At 39.2% G+C, this 20,818-nt stretch overlaps 2 protein-coding genes across 2 annotated transcripts; one reads left to right on the top strand and one right to left on the bottom strand.

Annotated features, from left to right (window-relative positions):
- Positions 1 to 2,494: 2,494 nt before the first annotated feature.
- On the bottom strand, positions 2,495 to 4,915 carry LOC111877865 (pentatricopeptide repeat-containing protein At3g50420). The gene has a single exon (XM_023874373.2). The coding sequence runs from the start codon at positions 4,913 to 4,915 to the stop codon at positions 2,810 to 2,812; it is 2,106 nt and encodes a 701-aa protein (XP_023730141.1). The 3' UTR covers positions 2,495 to 2,809.
- Positions 4,916 to 5,141: 226 nt separating this feature from the next.
- LOC111877866 (uncharacterized) lies at positions 5,142 to 7,932 on the top strand. The gene is made up of 11 exons (XM_023874374.3): positions 5,142 to 5,274; positions 5,348 to 5,410; positions 5,520 to 5,570; positions 5,658 to 5,762; positions 5,854 to 5,946; positions 6,026 to 6,787; positions 6,874 to 6,935; positions 7,024 to 7,120; positions 7,210 to 7,289; positions 7,360 to 7,611; positions 7,746 to 7,932. The coding sequence occupies exons 1-11, from the start codon at positions 5,182 to 5,184 to the stop codon at positions 7,780 to 7,782; spliced, it is 1,695 nt and encodes a 564-aa protein (XP_023730142.1). The 5' UTR covers positions 5,142 to 5,181; the 3' UTR covers positions 7,783 to 7,932.
- Positions 7,933 to 20,818: the final 12,886 nt, after the last annotated feature.

Here is a 20,818-nt window from a genome sequence, read left to right as displayed (position 1 = left end):
AGATGAATTCCAAATGGTCAAAATCACTCCAAAAATGTCTTAAAACTTCTTAATACCTTAAGACCTCAGTCCAAACTTCCAGATCTGATTTCAAGGGACTTCTTAAGTTATAAAGTTTCCAACTTTATGACTTAGCATAACTCAATGGGACCCAAATCAAAACCCTAAGTCCCAAACTTCATTAGATGACTACCAAATCATGCATGAAAGGTTTATACCCATCATGATCCAAACTTTATGACTCCAAAACCTCAACAAGGACCAAATATGAAGCTCAAAGATTCTGGAGTAACTTCTACTCACAAGAACCACCTCAAAGGGACCAAAACCATAACAAAATACCAGTTAATTAGATCTACATGATAGAGTTGTCAAGGTTGAGACTTTATACCTCTAGAAGATAGATCTAGGTGCACAAAGCTTGGATCCAAAAGCTCTAAGTCAAGAAATGATTCTTCAAGAAGTTCCTTCTTCCTCCTCAATCATAAAAACCACATAAATCACTTTGAAGCTCTAAAATCACTTAAATGGGGGCTAAGGGTCGATTTCTAGGGTTTATAGGGATGGAGGCTGAAGATATTAGGGTTAGGTTATGAGATAAGGAGATTAAATAGGGTCCAAGACCCTAAATTAAGGTTTGGGTCTAATTGGTGTACGCCCAATGTACATATTGTATGCCCATCGTACTCCGAAGAGCACCCGCGATTATCCTGGTCAGTACGCCTAACATACGCCCCGCACACTGCTTTCTTCACTAGTACGCCTACGTACCCGGCTAAACCTAAAAACTACCAAACTTCCGAAGGCCATCACTTCTTCGTTATAAGCCCGTTTCCGACGATCCTTATATCCACAGAAAGTTAACGAGAAGCCCTACACTTCTATCAATTCATACCATCCTTAAGACCTTCCAAACAAAAATCTAATTTCCACAAAAGCCCGAACTGACACTTAATCGAAATACCCCAAGGCTCCAAAACACGAAACGAACACCCAGATCACTTCAAATACATCACTCGCACCCAAATGGACCTAGATCTTACCTTTTCAAAGGCCTTAATCCTTATGATGACCGATCTTCGGGCCACAACCTCGAATTAAGAATCGATTGGAAACAAGGCGTTACATTTCATGCAAGACCCCGACCTATGATTTTCCCTTTACTACCCTTAGGCCCGAAACACAATTCAAAGATTAAGATCTCGCAACCATCATTTCCTCCTTCCAAAAGGTCCAAACATTACCTCCTTAAGGCCCAAAGCCTTACACAATGGACTTCCGACCCACGACCTTGAAATAAGGAATGGCAGGAAACAGGATGTTACATGTTGTCTTGCTCTATCAGGATATATGTTAGAAAATAAGGATTTTGGAATAACAATAAAAATTGGATATTGCTTAGATCGTGATTACTTCACTTTTCCAAAATCTGTAATTCGTTCCTTATAGCCTGTGGAACACGATTTCAGAAATGAGATAACCCAAGAATTTGGATTACAAACCTAATCCAAATCTTAAACACAGTATACCTTGTGATGTTATGTGTTCTTTAGAGACAGAAAGATTGATAATGATCAATTTCGTATATGTTAATGATCAACCCTTTTCCTGGAATCATTACCTTGCATTTATACAAGGAGGGAAAAGTAGTTCAAAGTTGGTTACACCAAATTGCCGCAAAAAAACAGGTAGGTTTTAGACACAACCGACGCTTACATCACCATGATGTCATCAATAAATTTTGGCGGGAAATTGCATGGATGGACTCTTTTCATATATAGAAATCCCTTTAGGTTTCGGGGCGCTGCCACTTGACCGCATCTACTGACCACTTAGCGGAACCACCCAGAGCTCTCCCCTTCGGACTCTACCAAGGAGTTGCCTCTAGACCCCGCAAGGGGCGCTGCCCCCGGACCCCCGTATACCCGAGTTCATATTTAACACTCCGAGTGTGCACTTCGCACCTCCAATCTCGGATGACCAACTGAACCGATCTGTCTTGACAACAATAATAATTACACTAAAATATGCTGACAATACTAAAATTACCAACAATATATCAAACGTCAACCGTTTCACGTTCATCCCTAATTCACGATGGTTTGCAACTGCACGAGGACTTCTACGTCCGACCAACTTAGTTGGCCTATGATACCAAATGATATGGAAATTATGACACATAAATGACCGGCTCGGGGTAATAAATAACGACAATACCAATCGTTGTCCTGATGATATTTTTGCACAAATTTTTTCTTAAGATTTATCAAATTTCAAAACATGAAAACCTATAATAATAAATGTCTTATGTATAAATGTACTATACTAATCCTATAAAGAAAGACTTATATGTAATGTGAAATATAATTTATGACCAATAATAGTAATATTAAAATATTAAAATCATCTTAAACACAATATCATCCTTAATTAAGATAACATTAACAAATTTTTTAAAATGCTCTTAAAATTAACAAAATTTAAAGACACATCGTAACCTGGAAACTCTAAAAACAACTCATTAATGGCCCGTCCACATAGCATTCATGATAGGGTTTGTTGCATTAGACACTCTCCTAACAAAGCCACTATAACATATTGTGACAATATACATTACCTATATTTTAACGAATCTTGTCCAACATAAAAAAAACCAAACACAATGACATTGATATGCACCCATACGTGACCAAATCGTATTGGGGCATGTTTGCATTCTACATGTAAGTGAAACTTTGAGTTCCCACTTGTTGATATCTTCACAAAAAATCTTCCTATATAGAATGAGTTTCGTTCGGTTTAAACAACTTCACATATCTAACAATCGAACACTATCTTCTTCACATTTCATCATATTCATTTGCAATGACACCAATTCGGCTCGTAATTCATCAACCTTCGGATGAGTCTCATCTCCCGAACAAAAAACATGTGTACTTCTCCACACCTCAATCCAACTCAACCCCGCATCTTTCTCACCCACATCTCTCATCTTCCTCCTCATATTTGCAACATCATCCCATCGACCCATTAACGCATAAAAACTCGTCACCAACACATTCGACGCAAGATCTTCTTCACAAATCTCCATAATCCTATCAACCACACGAGTTCCAACTTCAACATTCCTCCTATCAATACACGATTTCAATAAACTCCTCCACATTTCAAGATTACATTCATCGATTTCCATAATCATCTCCTCAGCTTCTTCAAGTAACCCCGCACGACTTAACAAACCCACAAAACAAGAATAATGTTTACTTCCACGAATCAAACCGTTTTCCTTCATCGAACTCCATAACAACCTCCCTTTATCGATCAAACCACAATGATTACACGTAGAAAGCATTGAAAGATACGTAACTTCATCTGGGATTAACCCTCGTTTCACTATCTCATCAAAGATCATAAACGCTTTCTCCACTTTCCCATGGTGGCCATACCCCGAGAGAATCGAATTCCAACATTTCAAATCCGGGGTTTTGATCTCGGAAAGAACCGATTCCGCCGATTTTAGGTCACCGGATTTCGCGTACATATCGATCAAGCTACCAAAAACCGACATTTCTAAATTCAAACCGAGTTTTATTGAACTACAATGAATCATCTCTCCTTGATTATTAGAAGCAAGATCCGCACATGCACTTAACACAATACTTATCGCAAAGCTATCGATCTTGTGTTCTTGTGACATTTCATGGAAGCATTTGATGGCATGAGAACCATCACCCGTTTTAGCATAACCCGTGATCATTTCTGTCCAGAAAACCACGTCCTTAATCGGGATTAAACTTTGAAGCTTTTGAGCGGATTCCATATCTAAATTATCAAAATACATCGACACCAATGTGCTTGCAATGTACACGTTTGAATCAAACCCTAATTTGACAACTTGAGCATGGAGTGGCTTTCCGTAGTTACAAAATGGTAACGATCGAGTTGCAGAGATGATAATGGCGAATGTGTAGTCATCGGGTTTAACATAAGAAACTTTGGAAAGATGGATAAACATTTTGATTGATTTGTCTTTGTCTCCATTTAAAGATAACCCGGATAATATCGAGTTCCATGACACTAAATCTGGTTTCTCGATGTTATAAAAAACTTTGAGTGCTGTTTTGGTGTCCCTACAATTGGAATACATGTTTAGCAATGCATTAAGCAATGGAAGATCCGTGGGTAATCCGGATATAATTACTTTCGCATGTGTGAGTTGTCCGATGTTATGGTGTTGTAATTTACTACAAGCGTTGAGTATCATTGAATACGTAAATTGAGTAGGAAAAGACTCGGAATTTGTCATTTCTCTAAAGAAATAAAGTCCTTCAATGATCTTTTCATTTTTCATGTGTCCAACTATGATAGAATTCCAAGCCATGGCATCTTTTTTGAGTATATTATTGAAAACCTTCTTTGAGCTCTCTAAATCGCCACAATCGGAGTACATACCAAGAAGAGAAGTTTGAACTAATGTATCACTCAAGAATTCGAATTTTACAATCTGTGTATGTAAAGAAGATCCTAGAAGAAGGTCTTGAAGGGAAGAAGATGCTTGTAGTAAGCTAGTGAAAGTAGGGCCATTTGGTATGAATCCTTCGATGTTTAATTGTTTCAATAGGTCAAATGCTATATGGGTGTTGTTGCGACTGCGAGAATAGGCAGCAATGAGGGCGTTATAAGAGACGATGGTTCTTTGAGGCATTTCGTCGAACACAAGGTGTGAGTGTAAGAGGGAACCACATCTTGAATACATTGAGATGAGATTGTTGTTTAGGTAAGGGGATTTTCGGATTGGGGGTGTGGCAGTGATGACTCGAGCATGGAGTTGACGGGCTTTTATGAGGGAGTTGATGGAAGTGCATTTTTGGATTAGAAGTGTCGCTAGTGAAATGGCTTCTTGAGGTGATGACATAAAAAACGGAACTTGTTGCCTGTTTGCTTTTTGATTTTGTATCTCGCTTATCAAAAAAGAAACCAGAGAGAAGAAATCAACTTTCTTGCTGTATCAATGGTATCTGATCATGGGTAATTTAGGGTTTCGTTGTATAACCCACATGAGTTTTTATTTGTTATTTTAAAGAAAATGTCTGTAACGAGTATAAGATAAGCGATAAACGAACCCCTGTTTTCTCATTTCTCTTTCGTGCTTTTTCCCTCGCAAATTTCGAACAACCGAAAATGTCAACAATCGTCTCCGGCGACGGCGAGATGCTCCGGCTTCAATACTCACGCCTTTGTTGTCTCATACACAACTCTCTCCATCCATTCACAGTAAGTCGTTCTCTCTTCACATTGTTTCTTTCCTCTTTCCCTCTTTTTATCATCTCCCCTTAAATTTTCTCAGGCGAAATCAACGGAATCGATAAGCAAAGAACAAGAGAAATCGCTGTTAATTACACTCTCTCAGGTCGTTAATTACCAACTTAAAGCTTTACATTTACCATTACACGAATTCGTACTTCAATTACTCAAATTTGAATCCTCGGTTTATGCAAAACCCTATTTCCATGTTTTAGGTTTCAAATCAAATAAAGCTTTGGACTGACGAATTTGCCTCTGGTGATCATGTTGGTGCTTCTTTCGTTGTAGTTTAATTCGAGTTGATTACTGTTCATCGCCATTGTTGCACAATGAAGCTTGTATTTTACACACAGGGCAACCCATTAAACGACATTTCTAGTAATAGCAAATCCACCATCGTTAGCTCAATCTGCCATTCTTCAGCTTCCGAATGTGTACTCAAGATCATAAACGAATTGGTACAGTTTCATCACTTCATTTCATTCTGTAATCAAGATTATGAACTCGATTACTCAAATTAAGCCTCTCAATTTGATTTCTTTCGTACAGGTGTTCTTGCTAGCAATCCAGAGTCCATATGTTCGACATTTATCAGGAAATGTTCTTGTAGCCATATCTAAGTTTGTGGTGTCGATGTCATCTGTACGTTTAAATAAGTAAATAACCATTCATTTTCCACCTCAATTTCTTCCATTCTTTCTTACAAAAACACATCTCACAGGAAAACCATTTGAAAGAATTCATCAAATCACTATGTCTCCACTTCAAGCTCATAATTCATAAAGCAATTTCACCAGATCATGATTCTCCAGCAAGCTCAATCATATTAGTATTACGAAATATTCTAAAACACCTGAAACATGAAGAAGATGATGAAATTTTGGAAGTTTATTTAAACACTCTTTCTTCTTGCTTACAAGATATACCATGGGAGTCATGTAACACGGTTTCCAATGAGTTTTGTGGTCATCTTCTTCAGTTGTTTTGTTCGATTGTTTCAAATTCTGATGACAAAAATCCAATGATTCTTGAAATCTTTAACATCTTTCCAAGATTTCTAACATGGTATCAGAGCAATCAAAAAGCTGAAAATCATAGTTATGTGAGAATCTCTCAATACATTCAACACAAGATTCTTGTATTGATGATGAGGCTTAGTTCAATCATTGAGTTAGATTGTGAGATGATTGTTTCATGGTTGAATCTTATCGATAAACACTTCCAAGATTTGCTATTTGAATCTTTAACTCAATCACACACCAATCAAGATGATTGCCTTAAAGATTCTCCATTTCTTCTTGATGAAACTTGTCATCATCAACATTTACAAAGACGAGTTGTTTTCCTTTACTTGAAGTGTAGTTTTCATTTGATTAGATTACAAGAAACAAAAGGATTTATTGCAATTCATGAGTGGCTCAAAAACCATCTTGTGAAATGCAACCAATTTGCAGAGTCTTTTGTACAGCTTTATATCCATGAGGTTGTTCTTGATTTATTTCATTTTTCCTTTTTCATAAGTATTTTGTTTATTAGTGTTTTTATTTTTGTTTCATCTTTGAATTGCAGGATGATATGCTATTTGAAATTCTCTTGTTGCTAACTGACATGCCTTTTTGCCACAAGCAACAGTGAGAAACATAACTTATAGTTTAATTTTATTCATGTATATATATTTTTTGGTATTTATTTTTATATATTTTTTGGTATTTATAATAGGAAAGATTTGACATTGGATGTGTTTGAGAAGGATATAATCGTCCTACTGTTGGATATTTTTGATCCTGTTCATCTTTTACATATATTTCTTTCAGAGGTAAGTTCTTCGATAGTTTGTTATTTTGTTTCAAAAATACTTATATTTTAGGGTTACAAAATTACAGTCTTACCCTCGAATGTTTGCAGATACATTATGATCATCAAGTGCTTCTCGATTACCTTATCTCCAAAGACACTGGAGCTACATGTGCTGAGTATCTTTTAAGGCACGTCTCACCATCTTATTGTTTTTTTAGATCTTTTGCTTATTAATTTAATTGATTAAAAAATATTCAGGTGCTTGCGAATCATATGTGATAAATGGGACCCGTTTCTAAACTTCTCAATTTGCAAAGAAGTTGGAAGCCAATCATCTCAAAAACGAAGAAAAGTGATGAATGATTCATTTGAAACGGATCGTAAAAACCAGAAAAGCTTTAATGAACCGTTTCATGATGCTAGGGATTGTTTGCTTTTGCTAAAGAAATCGATTGAGAGTTTACACCACAAAAATCTTTTTCCATATAATCCAAAAGTGCTTCTGAAACGGTAGTTTCTTGATCTTTTTATATAATGTTGTTAAATTTAGTCATTAGTTATTATTTCATACAAAAAGATGATGAATTTCGATATATGTGATGCATATGATCATATTTTGATAGTTGATTTGTTTGTTTTTGAAGGTTGACAAGATTTCAAGAGCTATGCCCAAGGCCATAAGGCACTCTTGCTTGTCTGATTGGTTTGTAGGATCACATTTTTTTGGGTTTAATGTTAATTTTGTGAATATATAGAAGATATGACCTTTTGATCATTGTGACTCCTTAAAAATTAGAAATGAAATGATAAGTAATTCTTTATGAAACTTAATTTATGTATTTGATAATGGAAGACATGTTTATTGTTTTGAGTTTGCATCCACTACCACTCGTTTTTGGTCTAAAACTCCATAACATTTGATCCTTCTCGTACTCATTCTCGACCCAATGTGAAACCTTAACGACTTTCTTTTATTAGGATCCTGATGGAGTAGAGATTCTAAAGGAACCACTCTCATGCTCCCTTTGCATTTGGATAATCTAAGAAACGATCATTGTAAATAAAGGAACCAAAGTTGAAGACCGGGATGCTCTTAGTTAATTTGACGTGGGTGTGGTTTAGTTATGTGCTTTTTTAGAACTCATGTTGCTCGTATGATGTTGTAATCGTTCTCCGAACTTGACTCTCTCTTCCCCGAGTTTTAATCTTTCGTCTCATCATGTATGGGTTTATCATCATGCACAATTGGATTACTTTCAATGTCTACCGATTTATCTTCCATATTGGTGACTTACACGTGTTCAATGACATTGATGAGATCCGTGTTGAAGGTGAATTTGATGTCGTAGATGGGACGTGGGGTCATAAATGAGACCGACATCAATAGGATCGATATCGTATATAACAATTTTCTTCTTATTATTCGGTTGACCTGAAAAATGAATCATCATTAAAAATGGTAAACCGCACATGGAGTAGGTTATTTTTCATAGATAGAGTTTTGATACAAATATCACCGGCTGGAAGTAAGAAGTGAATATGTGGAGAAAACGAAATTCCAAACCAAAGGATACTTTGAACTTTTAGTGATGCCTTTTGGCTTAACAAATGCGCCAACGACATTTCTGGACAATATGAATATGGTTTGTAAGTCATATTTTGACAATTTCGTTATTGCATTCGTTGATGATATCCTCCTTTATTCTAGGACCATGGAGGAGAATAGGGATGATTTAACGTTGGTGCTTGAAACATTTGAAGAATGAGAAACTTTATGCTAAGTTTTGTAAATGTAAATTTTGGATTAGAAAATTATAATTTCTCGGGCATGGGTGAATGAAGATGGATAAAAGTAGACCCAACCAGAATTGAGGCATTCATAAAGTGGGAGCCGCCAAAAGCCCCACCAAAATTAGAAGTTTACTTGGATTGATGGGTTAATACTGATGATTTGTAGAAAGGTTTTCAATATTTTTGTGTCCTTTGACCTCGTAGGCTTGGAAGAGTGATATATGAGTGGACGAAGTTCAAGACAAGGTTTTGAGGAATTGAAGAAAACGTTCTATAAGAATCCCATCTTGTAACGCTCGTTTCAGGTATCAATTTCTTTCTAGAATTTTAGGGTTTTAGACTAGAACTCAACGAGTTGGGGAGCTCCAACTCATCGAGTAGAGATCACTTGTGGGACGCGGGATTTAGGACCTACTCAACGAGTTGGAAGGCCCAACTCGACGAGTAGGCATTGTAAAGGAAAACCCTAAATTTTAGGGTTTGCACCCTATATAATCTCCTTACAACCTTGAGGTTGGCCTTCCATCAACCTCCAAACCCTAAGAACGTCAGTGCTAAACCCTAATCTCCATTTTCTCTCATATTGTGAGCTAGAGTGACTTATGGAGCTTAAGAAGAAGAAGATAATGAGAAGAAGGAGAAGATCCAGCAAACAAAGCCCTCACTCTTGAGCTTGACTATCTTGTGGACTATTGTAATCATTCAAGATTCGATTTTTATCTTAAAGTATGGCTAGATCTTGAGTTTACTATTCATTTCCTATCATTCTTGTTGATTGCATGCATGGGTTTCATAAAGTTTGTAACTTTATGAATCTCCAGAGCAAAATGGTCCCATAGTAGGCTAGATCTAGATTTTGGTCAAGCATGGATGTCATGCATGGATTTTAGGGCATATTTTCCTTTTTTGGCCAGTTTGACTTCTAGGCATGCATTGGACATGCATGTCCATAAAGTCTCCATTTTTGGAACGTTTTGAGGACTAGAACCTCTTTTGCAAAGAAGGGATTCCAGATCCCTAGAGTCTTGAACCATATGGCTAAGCTTTTGAGCCTTCCAACATTTGTTAAGAGTTTTAGAGAATACAAAGTGGTTCTGGGGGATAAATTTGGAAGCGTTACCCTCGTAGACATCTTTAGAATTCATATCTAAGCCCTAGAGTCCCTGAAACCAATGTATCATCCGAACAAGAAAAGAGGAGGAAAAATCGACGAGTTGCTCTGACAACTCGACGAGCCGGATCGGGTTTCCCCGCCTGCTGGATATGAGTAAAATCGACGAGTTGATGAGACAAGTCGGCGAGTTAGCTAGGGTTTGTCCCAGTTTTCTAGACTCTGAAGGAACTCGACGAGTTGCTAGATGCACTCGACGAGTTGGGGGTCAACAATGACTATTGACCTGACTGTTGACCTGAACTTTGATCAAGTTTGACCATAAGGGTATTTCTAGTATTTTGGGATTTTGACAAGATAGTCACATGATGATTGTAGGCCGTTGAGTTGGAGCTCATAAACAGGGTGTGTAGGGCGATGTTGGATCGGTCAGTGATCATGTTTATCGATGATATTTTGGTCTATTCACTAAGGGATGTATTGGAGACATTGAGGCTAGAAAGGTTCTATGTTAATTTCTCAAAGTGTGATTTCTGGTTGAGAGAGGTGCAGTTTTTGGGGCACATCATCAACCAAGAGGGCATTTTGGTTGATCCAGCCAAGATTGAGGCAGTGATGTGATGGGAAGTATCGAAGAATGCATCAGAGATACGTAGCTTCTTGGGTCTAGCAGGGTACTATCAAAGATTATTCAGGATTTCTCCAAGATTGTTGTGCCTTTGACCCACTTGACCACCCCCAGACAGACAGCCAGAGTGAGAGGACGATCCAGACACTCGAGGATATGCTTCAAGCATGTGTGGTTGATTTTGGAGGAAGTTAGGATACATACCTCCCACTAGCAAAGTTTTCATATAACAATAGTTATCATGCTAGCATCAACCGACCCACGTTTGAAATGTTGTATGGTCGGAGGTGTAGGACCCCAGTTTGTTGGGGCGAGGTTGGACACCGAGTCATGGGGAGCACTGAGGTAGTCCTCAAGACTACCAAATTGATTCAGCAGGTGCACGACCGGCTACGAGTCGCATAGAGCCATCAGAAGAGCTATGTTGACCGGAGCCGATCGTACCTCGAGTTCCAGGTGGGGGACTTTGTCTTATTGAAAGTGTCACCATGGAAATGAGTCACCAGGTTCTGGATAAGGGGCAAGTTAGGTCCCCGATATATTGGCCCGTTCAGGATTTCGGCCCGAGTGGGCAAGGTGGCTTACCGTTTGGATCTACCGAACGAGCTCAACCAGATACACAACACTTTCCATGTGTCTCAGCTTCGAAAGTGTATCACAGACGAGGCTGCGGTTATATCTTTGGATGACATTCAGGTGGATGAGAGCTTGAACTACATTGAGCGGCCCGTGGAGGTTTTGGATAAGAAAGTCAAGGTCGTTCGTAATAAAGAGGTGAAGCTAGTGAAGGTGCAATGACAGCACCGAAGGGGATCTGAATGGACATGGGAACCGGAGGACGAGATGCGGGAGCACCACCCGAATTTATTCGCATCAGCAGACTTCGAAGACGAATTCTAGCTCAAGTGGGGGAGATTTGTAATGCTCGTTTCAAGTATCAATTTCTTTTCAGAATTTTAGGGTTTTATATAGGAACTCGACGAGTCGGGGAGCTCTAACTCGTAGAATAGAGATCACTTATGGGCCGCAGGATTTACGACCTACTCGACGAGTTGGAAGGCCCAACTCAACGAGTAGGAGTTGTAAAGGAAAACCCTAAATTTTAGGGTTTGCACCCTATATAATCTCCTTAAAACCTTGAGGTTGACCTTCCATCAACCTCCAAACCCTAAGAACGTCAGTGCTAAACCCTAATCTCCATTTTCTCTCATATTGTGAGCTAGAGTGACTTATGGAGCTTAAGAAGAAGAAGATAATGAGAAGAAGGAGAAGATCCAGCAAACAAAACCCTCACTCTTGAGCTTGACCATCTTGTGGACTATTGTAATCATTGAAGATTCGATTTTTATCTTAAAGTATGGCTAGATCTTGAGTTTACTCTTCATCTCCTATCATTATTGTTGATTGCATGCATGGGTTTCATAAAGTTTGTAACTTTATGAATCTCCAGGGAAAAATGGTCCCATAGTGGTCTAGATCTAGCTTTTGGTCAAGCATGGATGTCATGCATGGATTTTAGGTTATATTTTCCTTTTTTGGCCATTTTGACTTCTAGACATGCATTGGACATGCATGTCCATAAAGTCTCCATTTTTGGAACGTTTTGAGGACTAGAACCTCTTTTGGAAAGAAGGGATTCCAGATCCCTAGAGTCTTGAACCATATGGCTAAGCTTTTGAGCCTTCCAACCTTTGTTAAGAGTTTTAGAGAATACAAAGTGGTTCTGGGGGATAAAATTGGAAGCTTTACCCTCGTAGACACCTTTAGAATTCATATCTAAGCCATAGAGTCCCAGCAATCAATGTATCATCCGAATAAGCAAACATGGGGAAAACTCGACGAATTGCTCTGGGAACTCGACAAGTCGTATCGGGTTCCCCCGCCTACTGGATATGAGTGAACTCGATGAGTTGATGAGACAACTCGACGAGTTGGCTAGGGTTTGTCCTGATATTCTGGACTCTGAAGGAACTCGATGAGTTGCTAGATGCACTCGACAAGTTGGGGGTCAACATGGACTGTTGACTTTGACTGTTAACCTGGACTTTGACCAGGTTTGACCAAGTTTGACCATAAGGGTATTTCTGGTATTTTAGGATTTTGACAAGCTAGTCACATGATGATTGTAGGCGGTTGAGTTGGAGCTACGCGTTGGGACTTATTTGATCTTATTTCATCAGTTCAACATTTTTGAGAGGCGAGTCTCTTTACCATACCAATGGGTCGAAGGCACCAAGGCTGACCCATTTTATGATATGTGGTATACTAGTTGGAGTAGTGTATGTGGCATGTTAGCTGGTAATGTGCTAGGAGGTATGCTAGTTGTATATGTGGTATACTTGTATGGAAGAACATGGGAGAGCCCATGACACCTGGATGTAAGACCATGTGGAGAGCCCATGGATTTCCTATTAAAGACCATTGGAGAGCCCATGACACTTGAATGTAAGACCATGTGGAGAGCCCATGGCTTTCCTATTAAAGACCATGTGGGAGCCCATGGCACTTAGATGTAAGACCATGTGGGGAGCCCATGGCATCCTGGAGTAAGACCCCGGGGGGAGCCTATGGCATCCCTATATGTTGTCTGAATGGCTTATATGGTTTATGTAGCTTTTATAGCTAATGTGGATTATGTGATTATGTGGATTGTGTGGGGTATGCTCTGGGGAACCCACTAAGCATTAGCTTACAGTTTGTTGGTTTGTTTCAGGTACTTTTGAGTCTAAGGGCAAGGGTAAGGCTTGATGGCATGACATGCACTCTCCGACATTTGATTTGATGGGACACACTAATGTTTGAATTAAAATGTTAATGTTATGAATTTGAAAACAATTGTTCTTGATATTTTGTGATTTATTGGAAATGATTTGATTACTTAAAAATGAAATATTAATTTGAAAATTTGGGTCATTACACATCCTCACATCACCATAAAGAACATAAGATTTTGAAGCTTTGAATGATGCACAGATTTGGATTGTGCCCTTACCATAAGGGGAAAGTGATATCTTATGTATCTCATATGTTGAAGGTTCACAAATTGAAATTATCCTACCCATGACATTGAGTTAGCAATTTTCATTCATGCCTAGAATATTTGAAGACATTATTTGTATGAAACAAAGTACAGTTGTATACAAATCATAAAGTTTTACAATATATATATATATATATATATATATATATATATATATATATATATATATATATATATATATATATATTCAATAAAAAATACTTAAACATGAGACAAAGATAGTGGATAAAACTATTTAAATATTATGACCGTGTGGTTTTTACCATCCTGGTAAAGCAACCATTGTAGCTGAAGCTTTGAGTAGTAAGGAAGCAAGTGAAATGATGCATTTTAAAGCTTTGAGGATTGAAGTGGTATCTTGTATTATAAAAGTGTTGAAGGAAGCTCAATTTAACGCAACAAGGAATAAGAATGTGAAAAATTAGAAACTAGGAAGATTAATAATTTTTAGCAGAGTTTTGATGGATTAAACACATATCAAGGAGGTATGTAGGTGCCTAATGAGGTATGTCACCTCCAATCAGAAGTGGTTCGGTCGATCCGCATCCGAACAACTGATATATAGCTCGGGCGAACGTATCGTGGAGTGCCGAACCCAAGAAAACGAAGCCTAATTACATGACTTGCAAGAAACATTCTGAGCTAGTATTCACGAGTGTCAAGTCAAGGAAAAATAGGGAGCGTCACATAAATAGCTTGTCATGGACCAATATTTCGATACAGCTTAAATAACGAGAATGACAAGATTACCGACAGTTCATAAGTACTATTTTTGTACCATTTGGCACTGGACGCATTAATGACGATGAGATGTGAAACTATTCGGATCGTCCTCATCACCATTTCCCCTTGCGAAGAAAGTATAAAGGCAGACTAATTCAACCACGAATAGGTATCTCTCGACAGCCTCATTTCGCTCACAATTCGATTTCAATTACCCATATCTTGCATCTGACTTAAGCATCAGAGCATTCTCCTGGGTTAAACATTTGATGAACGTCTTGCATTTACTCTTTTTCTTAAGTTCGGCTTGTCTCCTATCGAACCAGTATCACCCAACATATGATTATCTAGCTCCCTAAAATATATGATTCATCAAGTGGCACTATCCCGCAGACGAGAAACAAATGGTCATTACCGGCAACACTATGTATATTTTAACTGAAGGGGCAAGTCCGTTACAAAGAATGCAAGATTTAGAGGCACAAGTGGAAACACCTTAGGTGACGAATGTTGTCAACAAACGTGATATGGCAGGTACTTCAATACAACATGAAAAAGAAGATAACGAGTTGGAATAGTTTGATGAATTTAAATAGTACAAGGAAACGAAAAAGAGGAGCAAAGAAAAGGAAAATCACAAGAAAGAAATGAGGGTTAAGGAGTGGGATCGAGTTTCCATTCATACATATCAGTTGAGTGATTCTAGTGATAAGCACAGTAAAAGAAGGAATGAATAAAGAAAGGGAGATGATGAACAAAGGAAGAAAGATTTTCAGAGGCACCGACACACTGACGACCACCATAAAATGGTCGGGGGATGGAACTTTAGGTCGCCATTCACTGATAAAATAAACAACACTCCAATCCTGGCAGGATTGAAGGGCCCCAGGGTAAAATATTACGACGGCTGTGGAGACCCGGACGGCCATGTAGCAAATTTCCAATGGGCGATCAAAATGCTTCCCATGGATCCTAAGCTATGGAGCCTATATTTTGTAGGTACTCTCAATGGGTCAACACGATATTAGTTGGAAAGTCTCCCACCCAGAAGCATTGGGAGTTTTAAGGAACTTTACACGAAGTTCTGCAACAACTTCATCTAGCAGGGAGGGTTTCAACAACAGGCTCACGCCATATTTGCCTGTAGATAAAGGGAATGGGAGTCCATTAAGGCTTATTTCAAAAGTGTTGAGAGAAAAACTTGAGACACACTTAAACAAACATTAGAACAAGTATAGTTGCAGAATTAGTTAATCTCAAAGGATTTAAAAGCTCAACAATAATAAGTTAATATGTTAGATAGTTAGATAGTTAGTTGCGGAAATGTAAGGAAACATAAATGACAGCAGGTGATACATCAAGTAAACACATAAGTTGATTCATAACATGGAATGCATTCAAACCAAGTTATTAAGTGAGATCAATCTTAGTGAGAAAGTCACAAATGACTTGCTCCAAAGAGAAGTATTAATCAGTTATGTTCGAGAGGATTTTAGAGAGTAAGAAAGATATGAGATGCGTAAGGATAACTTGAAGATAATTCAGATTTAGAGACGAGTAAAGAGATATCTATATTTATTGATAAAGTGTGATCTCTATTTATAGAGACTCAAGAAATACAAGTGATTCACTCTCTAAGAGTAGCCATTCAAGGCATACTGGACAATAGAGAGTATCATAAAAAGATAGATAAAAATAAACTAAGTACAGAAAGAAGACTGTGGTAGCTTAGATGACTTCGGATGTGGCTGATGATGGAAGCTAGACTGCGGATGCTTGTAGGTTGCGGTAGGCAAATTTAAGAGGGTCACTTCATGTATCAACAATTTCCCCCTAAGTGACCTCTAATTTTCTTCACTTATCAAGTTTAAGGAACTTGATCAGGATCCACCAAAACTTCCTGACATTTTCCAACCAGATGATCATCCTTAAAATGTTGAACTTGACTTCGGCAATTGTATGTTTCGATTTTTCCACTGCGGTTCAACAGATTTCAAGTTGTTTCTTTGTGAGGCGCTTCATGGAGGCCATGGAAATGAAATACTTGACTTGATCAGTTTTCCTTTTGACGATGAATCCAAGTTCAGGAAAGTTTGTTACACCAAGGGATCTTTCTTCATAACCTTCGGTTGGCATCGGTGCGGGATCAAGAGGAGCTAGATCAGACTTTTTGGCAATGACTGGGTGGATATCCGCATCGATCTTTGCGAAGTCACAAACAGTTTCTTTCAGATAAGTACTTGCCCTTTCAAGTGCTATCTTCATCTTTGGATGCTTTTCACACTTGTTTTGGAACACCTTTGCTATTAGGAAAACTTCTTTTGGGTTCATGCAGGGGAAGTCAACTTGGGTGCGGACATAGTCCTGATTCCTTCTAGTGAGTGTGTATTGCACAAAGTCAGCCTTCATGAATTTGCAAGGTTTGAAGTTCTTGACTGCTGATGGTCTGTTGTTAGACCAAATCTTCTAAATAGAAGAGGCATGCTTGGCATAGAATCGTTTAAGTCTCTCGAACTCCATTGGCAGTCTTTTTTGACCAGGAAGGTTGCGGTCAAACTGATCAAATACTGTGAAGTATTTAGCATTTGGGGAGATAGGAACATCCCAGTAGCCATTCGAAGGAGGTTTAGCATATGTGAGGTATGGTTTGTAGTCGTCATCTTGAAGTCTGTGGTGGGGGTTGATCCAGGAATTTATCAAGGATTCATCCATCACAGTGTCAAAACCGCATTCTCTCCATATGAGCTCTGCAAGTTTACCTGCTTTCTAGTCAACTTTCTTCTGTTTAGTTACAGGGGAGTCATTTGAGCTTGTAGAGGACATGTGATCCACTAGATTCTTGAAATGGGGGGGGGGGGGAGTATCAGGTCGTTCAGGGGAAGGAATATTTTTTTGTTGCGGTGGTGGAGATTGATGTGGAGGAGATTGATGTTGCGGTGAGGGTTGCGGTGAAGGGATTTTCTGAGAAGCACTGTTGGAATGATGATCTTCTTCATAGTCTTCTTCTCGATGGTCTTCTTCACTTCCCCCTATTGAGGAGTTCAGACCCGGAGACTCCTCAAGCCATTACTTGAGGCCATAGACTTTAGCACACACCTCCTGGAAATGGGCTTTGAGAACCTCAGCCAGTTGCTGATTGTCAGGAATGGTGGTGTTGAAGAGCAGTTGATGAATCTCCTTTGTTAGTTGGAAAATTTTGGGGCCATGGAAGTTTGATGATAAGGAACGTTGGAGTTTGTTGATGGTAGCATGGAGGACTGAGATAGTGGACTCATACGCAGTGTGAGTCTCAGCTATCAGTTTCTGGGACAGAGTAGATTGATCCGTAATGGCTGCCTACAGGTTGTCTTTGATTGCGGATACCTCAGATATGAGGCGCTCCGCAGCAGCCATAAATTCCTTGAGATCCGCTTGACGGTTGTTATCAAGGGACCTAATTCCCATTTCTACCTTGAGAGAAATTCTCTCAGCAGCTAGTCGTTCCCTTGTTTCCAATCGTTCAATCCTTTCGATCAAGGACTGTGGCACATGATTGTCTTCTGATTGTGGTTGGGTAGACTTGACTGCGGCCAAAATTTGGTCAACCTTGGATTGAAGATTGAGGAATTCTTTTCTTGAGGCGGCCATCTTTTTCTTCTTCTTCTTCTCCTTAGGCTTAGAGGTTGAGTGTTGAGAACCACTTGATTCCTCTTCTTCAACGTACATCATGAGGTCATCATCCAAAGGACTGGGCTGATTGACCTCTTATAGATCAACATCGTCAAAACCGAAGGTGAGAGCAAAGCTAACTTCGATTTTGGTGCCTGCATCTTGTGAGTCTTTGGCAGTTGGAGATGGAGGAGGCTTTGAAGGAGTCTGATCAGCAGCCGCCTCTTGAGCCTTGCGTATGGTATCAGCCATGTTATCCATCAGGGCATGGACTTTGTAGAAAGTAGCTACGGTATTGGCATTGTTGATTACGTTTTCCTAATACTTAGCTACAGATTGAATTTCTTGTTGTTTCTGCTGAAGCTGCTTTGTTTGTCTTGCCTTTCTTGCTTGGAATGCCCTACGGAAAGCGGCATATTTCTTGGATTCGGCTTCATTGGATGGTTTATACTTACTCCATGAGTCATTCAGATCTATATCGTCAATTCCTTGGTATCGCACCGAGGTGTCCCTCGGGTTCACGGATCCTTGCACATTTGTGCTCACCATGCCTAAACCACCTGGTAATGATGTAAGCAGAGTAGGATTTCCTGAGCTTCCTTGGTCTCCTTGACCTAAAGTCAAGTCTGGCCTCGGATCAGTTCTGGAAAATGTTGAAGAGTTGCCTTGCGGTTGGGATGGTGTTTGAAGTGTTTGGGTGACAGACAAAAGAATGGAGCACAACTCCTCAGGGGAAAAGAAATGAAGACGAGAAGCCCTGGAGACCTTAGGGCGGGAGCCTGATCCAAACTCTTGGGATTGACCTAGGGGGGTCTCCATGTTGTACTAAATCAGACGCACTACTTGCGCCTGAGTGGTATAGGATGGTTGTTTCGAATGGATGTGTGGCCCCCAAGGACTACCAGAGCCTGTTGAGAGGCTGAGGTATCAGTTCGGTCACATATATGGCTTATGGGATCGGTTTTTCGTTTCTTGAGGATTGCAATAGGTTGATCATCCTCATCAGAATCACTACTGGAGGGACGTTTGCTTGGTTTGACTATTGTTATCACAGGTGGAGTGATTTTTCTTTTCTTGGAGGGATTGGTTTGCTTGGAAGCATCCTTTTTAGGAGTTCCTTGTTTCTTGGTGTTGCGGGGGCCTTGACGAGCAGAGACTTGCTACTTGCATCTTTGGGATAATGATATGTTGGAAAAAGTAGTGGAAGATGGGACTGCGGTACTAGTTGGGTCAATGATTGTAGATGGGGTTGGAAGAGGCGGGGTAAGAAGGTATGGGGCAATACCTTCCGTAGCCTCAATGTGATTTGAGACATCAACAGTCTCAAGACCGAGGGCAGAAAGAATGTGGGTTGGTAGTCTTCTAATTGGTCCAAAAACAGTCTAATCTGATGAGGGATTGTACCTTTTAAGATCCTTGGTGACAAAGAAGTTGATGTCGTTGCTCATGCCGATTCCTGCATCCGCATGGAGGTCTGAGATGCAGAGAGACCTAAACCTTGAAAAAGTGAGTTTGGTAGCGGTCTCTCTTGGGATTTCTTTTGGAATGTATTGTAGAAAATCATCCCATAGAATCTGACCATATTTGACGTCATGACCTGTGAAGATGCTCCATACTAGTTCTAGGAGCTTGAGTCCCATGTTGTCTGTGTCTCCGGTTCTGCCGGATAGACTGCGGATAATGAAATGACAAACGAATTGCCAGACCACAGGCAATTGGTTTTTCTTGAATTCCCAAATTCCTTTGATTTTCTTTTGGTATCCCATTTGGTAGAGCACAGAAAGTATGTCCGCCATTGATGGAGTAAAGATCTTCATGGGTGGATGAACAAGCAGGTTAATGGCAGTGATAAATTTCTCTTTGGTCAGAATGACCAAAGAATCGTTGACTAGGTTAAGATGCACTTCTTGAAGATTCTCGAGTGGTCAATAGGCTGAAAAAGCACACTTGAAGAGGGTTGAGAGAGTAACAACGTCTGTGAACGAATCAAAGGGTCCAAACAGTGGGTGATTGGACAGGAACTTGATCATCAGTTTTGTAGGGGCATTGTAGGAGGAATGTTCTTCGAACACAGCTCTGAAGTTGCTTGATGCAATCGCTGGCATGGGATGTCTTGGGGCAGAGTCTGAACCAGTGGGGTTCACTGATCCAGATGCCTTGTAGGGTTTCTTGGATACACTTGATTTCACCATTGTTGAGTTTTCGAAGAAGCTTTGAAGGAAGAAAAACAAAATGCAAGAGAAGGTTTATGGTTTAGAGAGCGTAAACTTTTCTTTGGGAAGAAGAAAGGGGTTTTATAGTGTCTTAAGGGAGCGAGAAATGTTTTTTCCCTAAGTGAATTTGGGTAAAACGTTTGGGTGTTTATTTCGAATTAAGAGCGTTAATCTCAGCCACAGCTTAAGAAAAAGGATCAAATCTGAAGTTTGGGATTTACCAAAAAGAGGTTTGCATTTAATGAAATGTCTAATTTATTACCACATCTGGAGAACGTGTGGTCTGGGTGAGATCAATCCGTTGGGTAAAGGGAAGTTGTAACGGATTTGATGTTTTAGGGTAATAGGAAGAGACAGATTAAAAAGGATTTGATTTTGGAAAATCTTTCTTTTTGTCATCATACCTAAAATAGGTCTGACATGTGGTTTATTCAAAAGAATGAGACAGATGCACAAAGAATGTTTTTTTTAATGTTTTCTCTATTTAATGAAGGATCATTAAATAGCACACCATGTTTTTATGTTTTTCAAAAGAATGTAACATCTGAAAATTAATTAAAGTG

Source organism: Lactuca sativa, chromosome 3 (genome assembly GCF_002870075.4).
Source record: "Lactuca sativa cultivar Salinas chromosome 3, Lsat_Salinas_v11, whole genome shotgun sequence".
In the NCBI taxonomy this organism is placed as follows: Eukaryota; Viridiplantae; Streptophyta; class Magnoliopsida; order Asterales; family Asteraceae; genus Lactuca; species Lactuca sativa.
The sequence above is the reverse complement of the archived record's forward strand: the minus strand, read 5'-3'. Positions and strand labels throughout refer to the sequence as shown.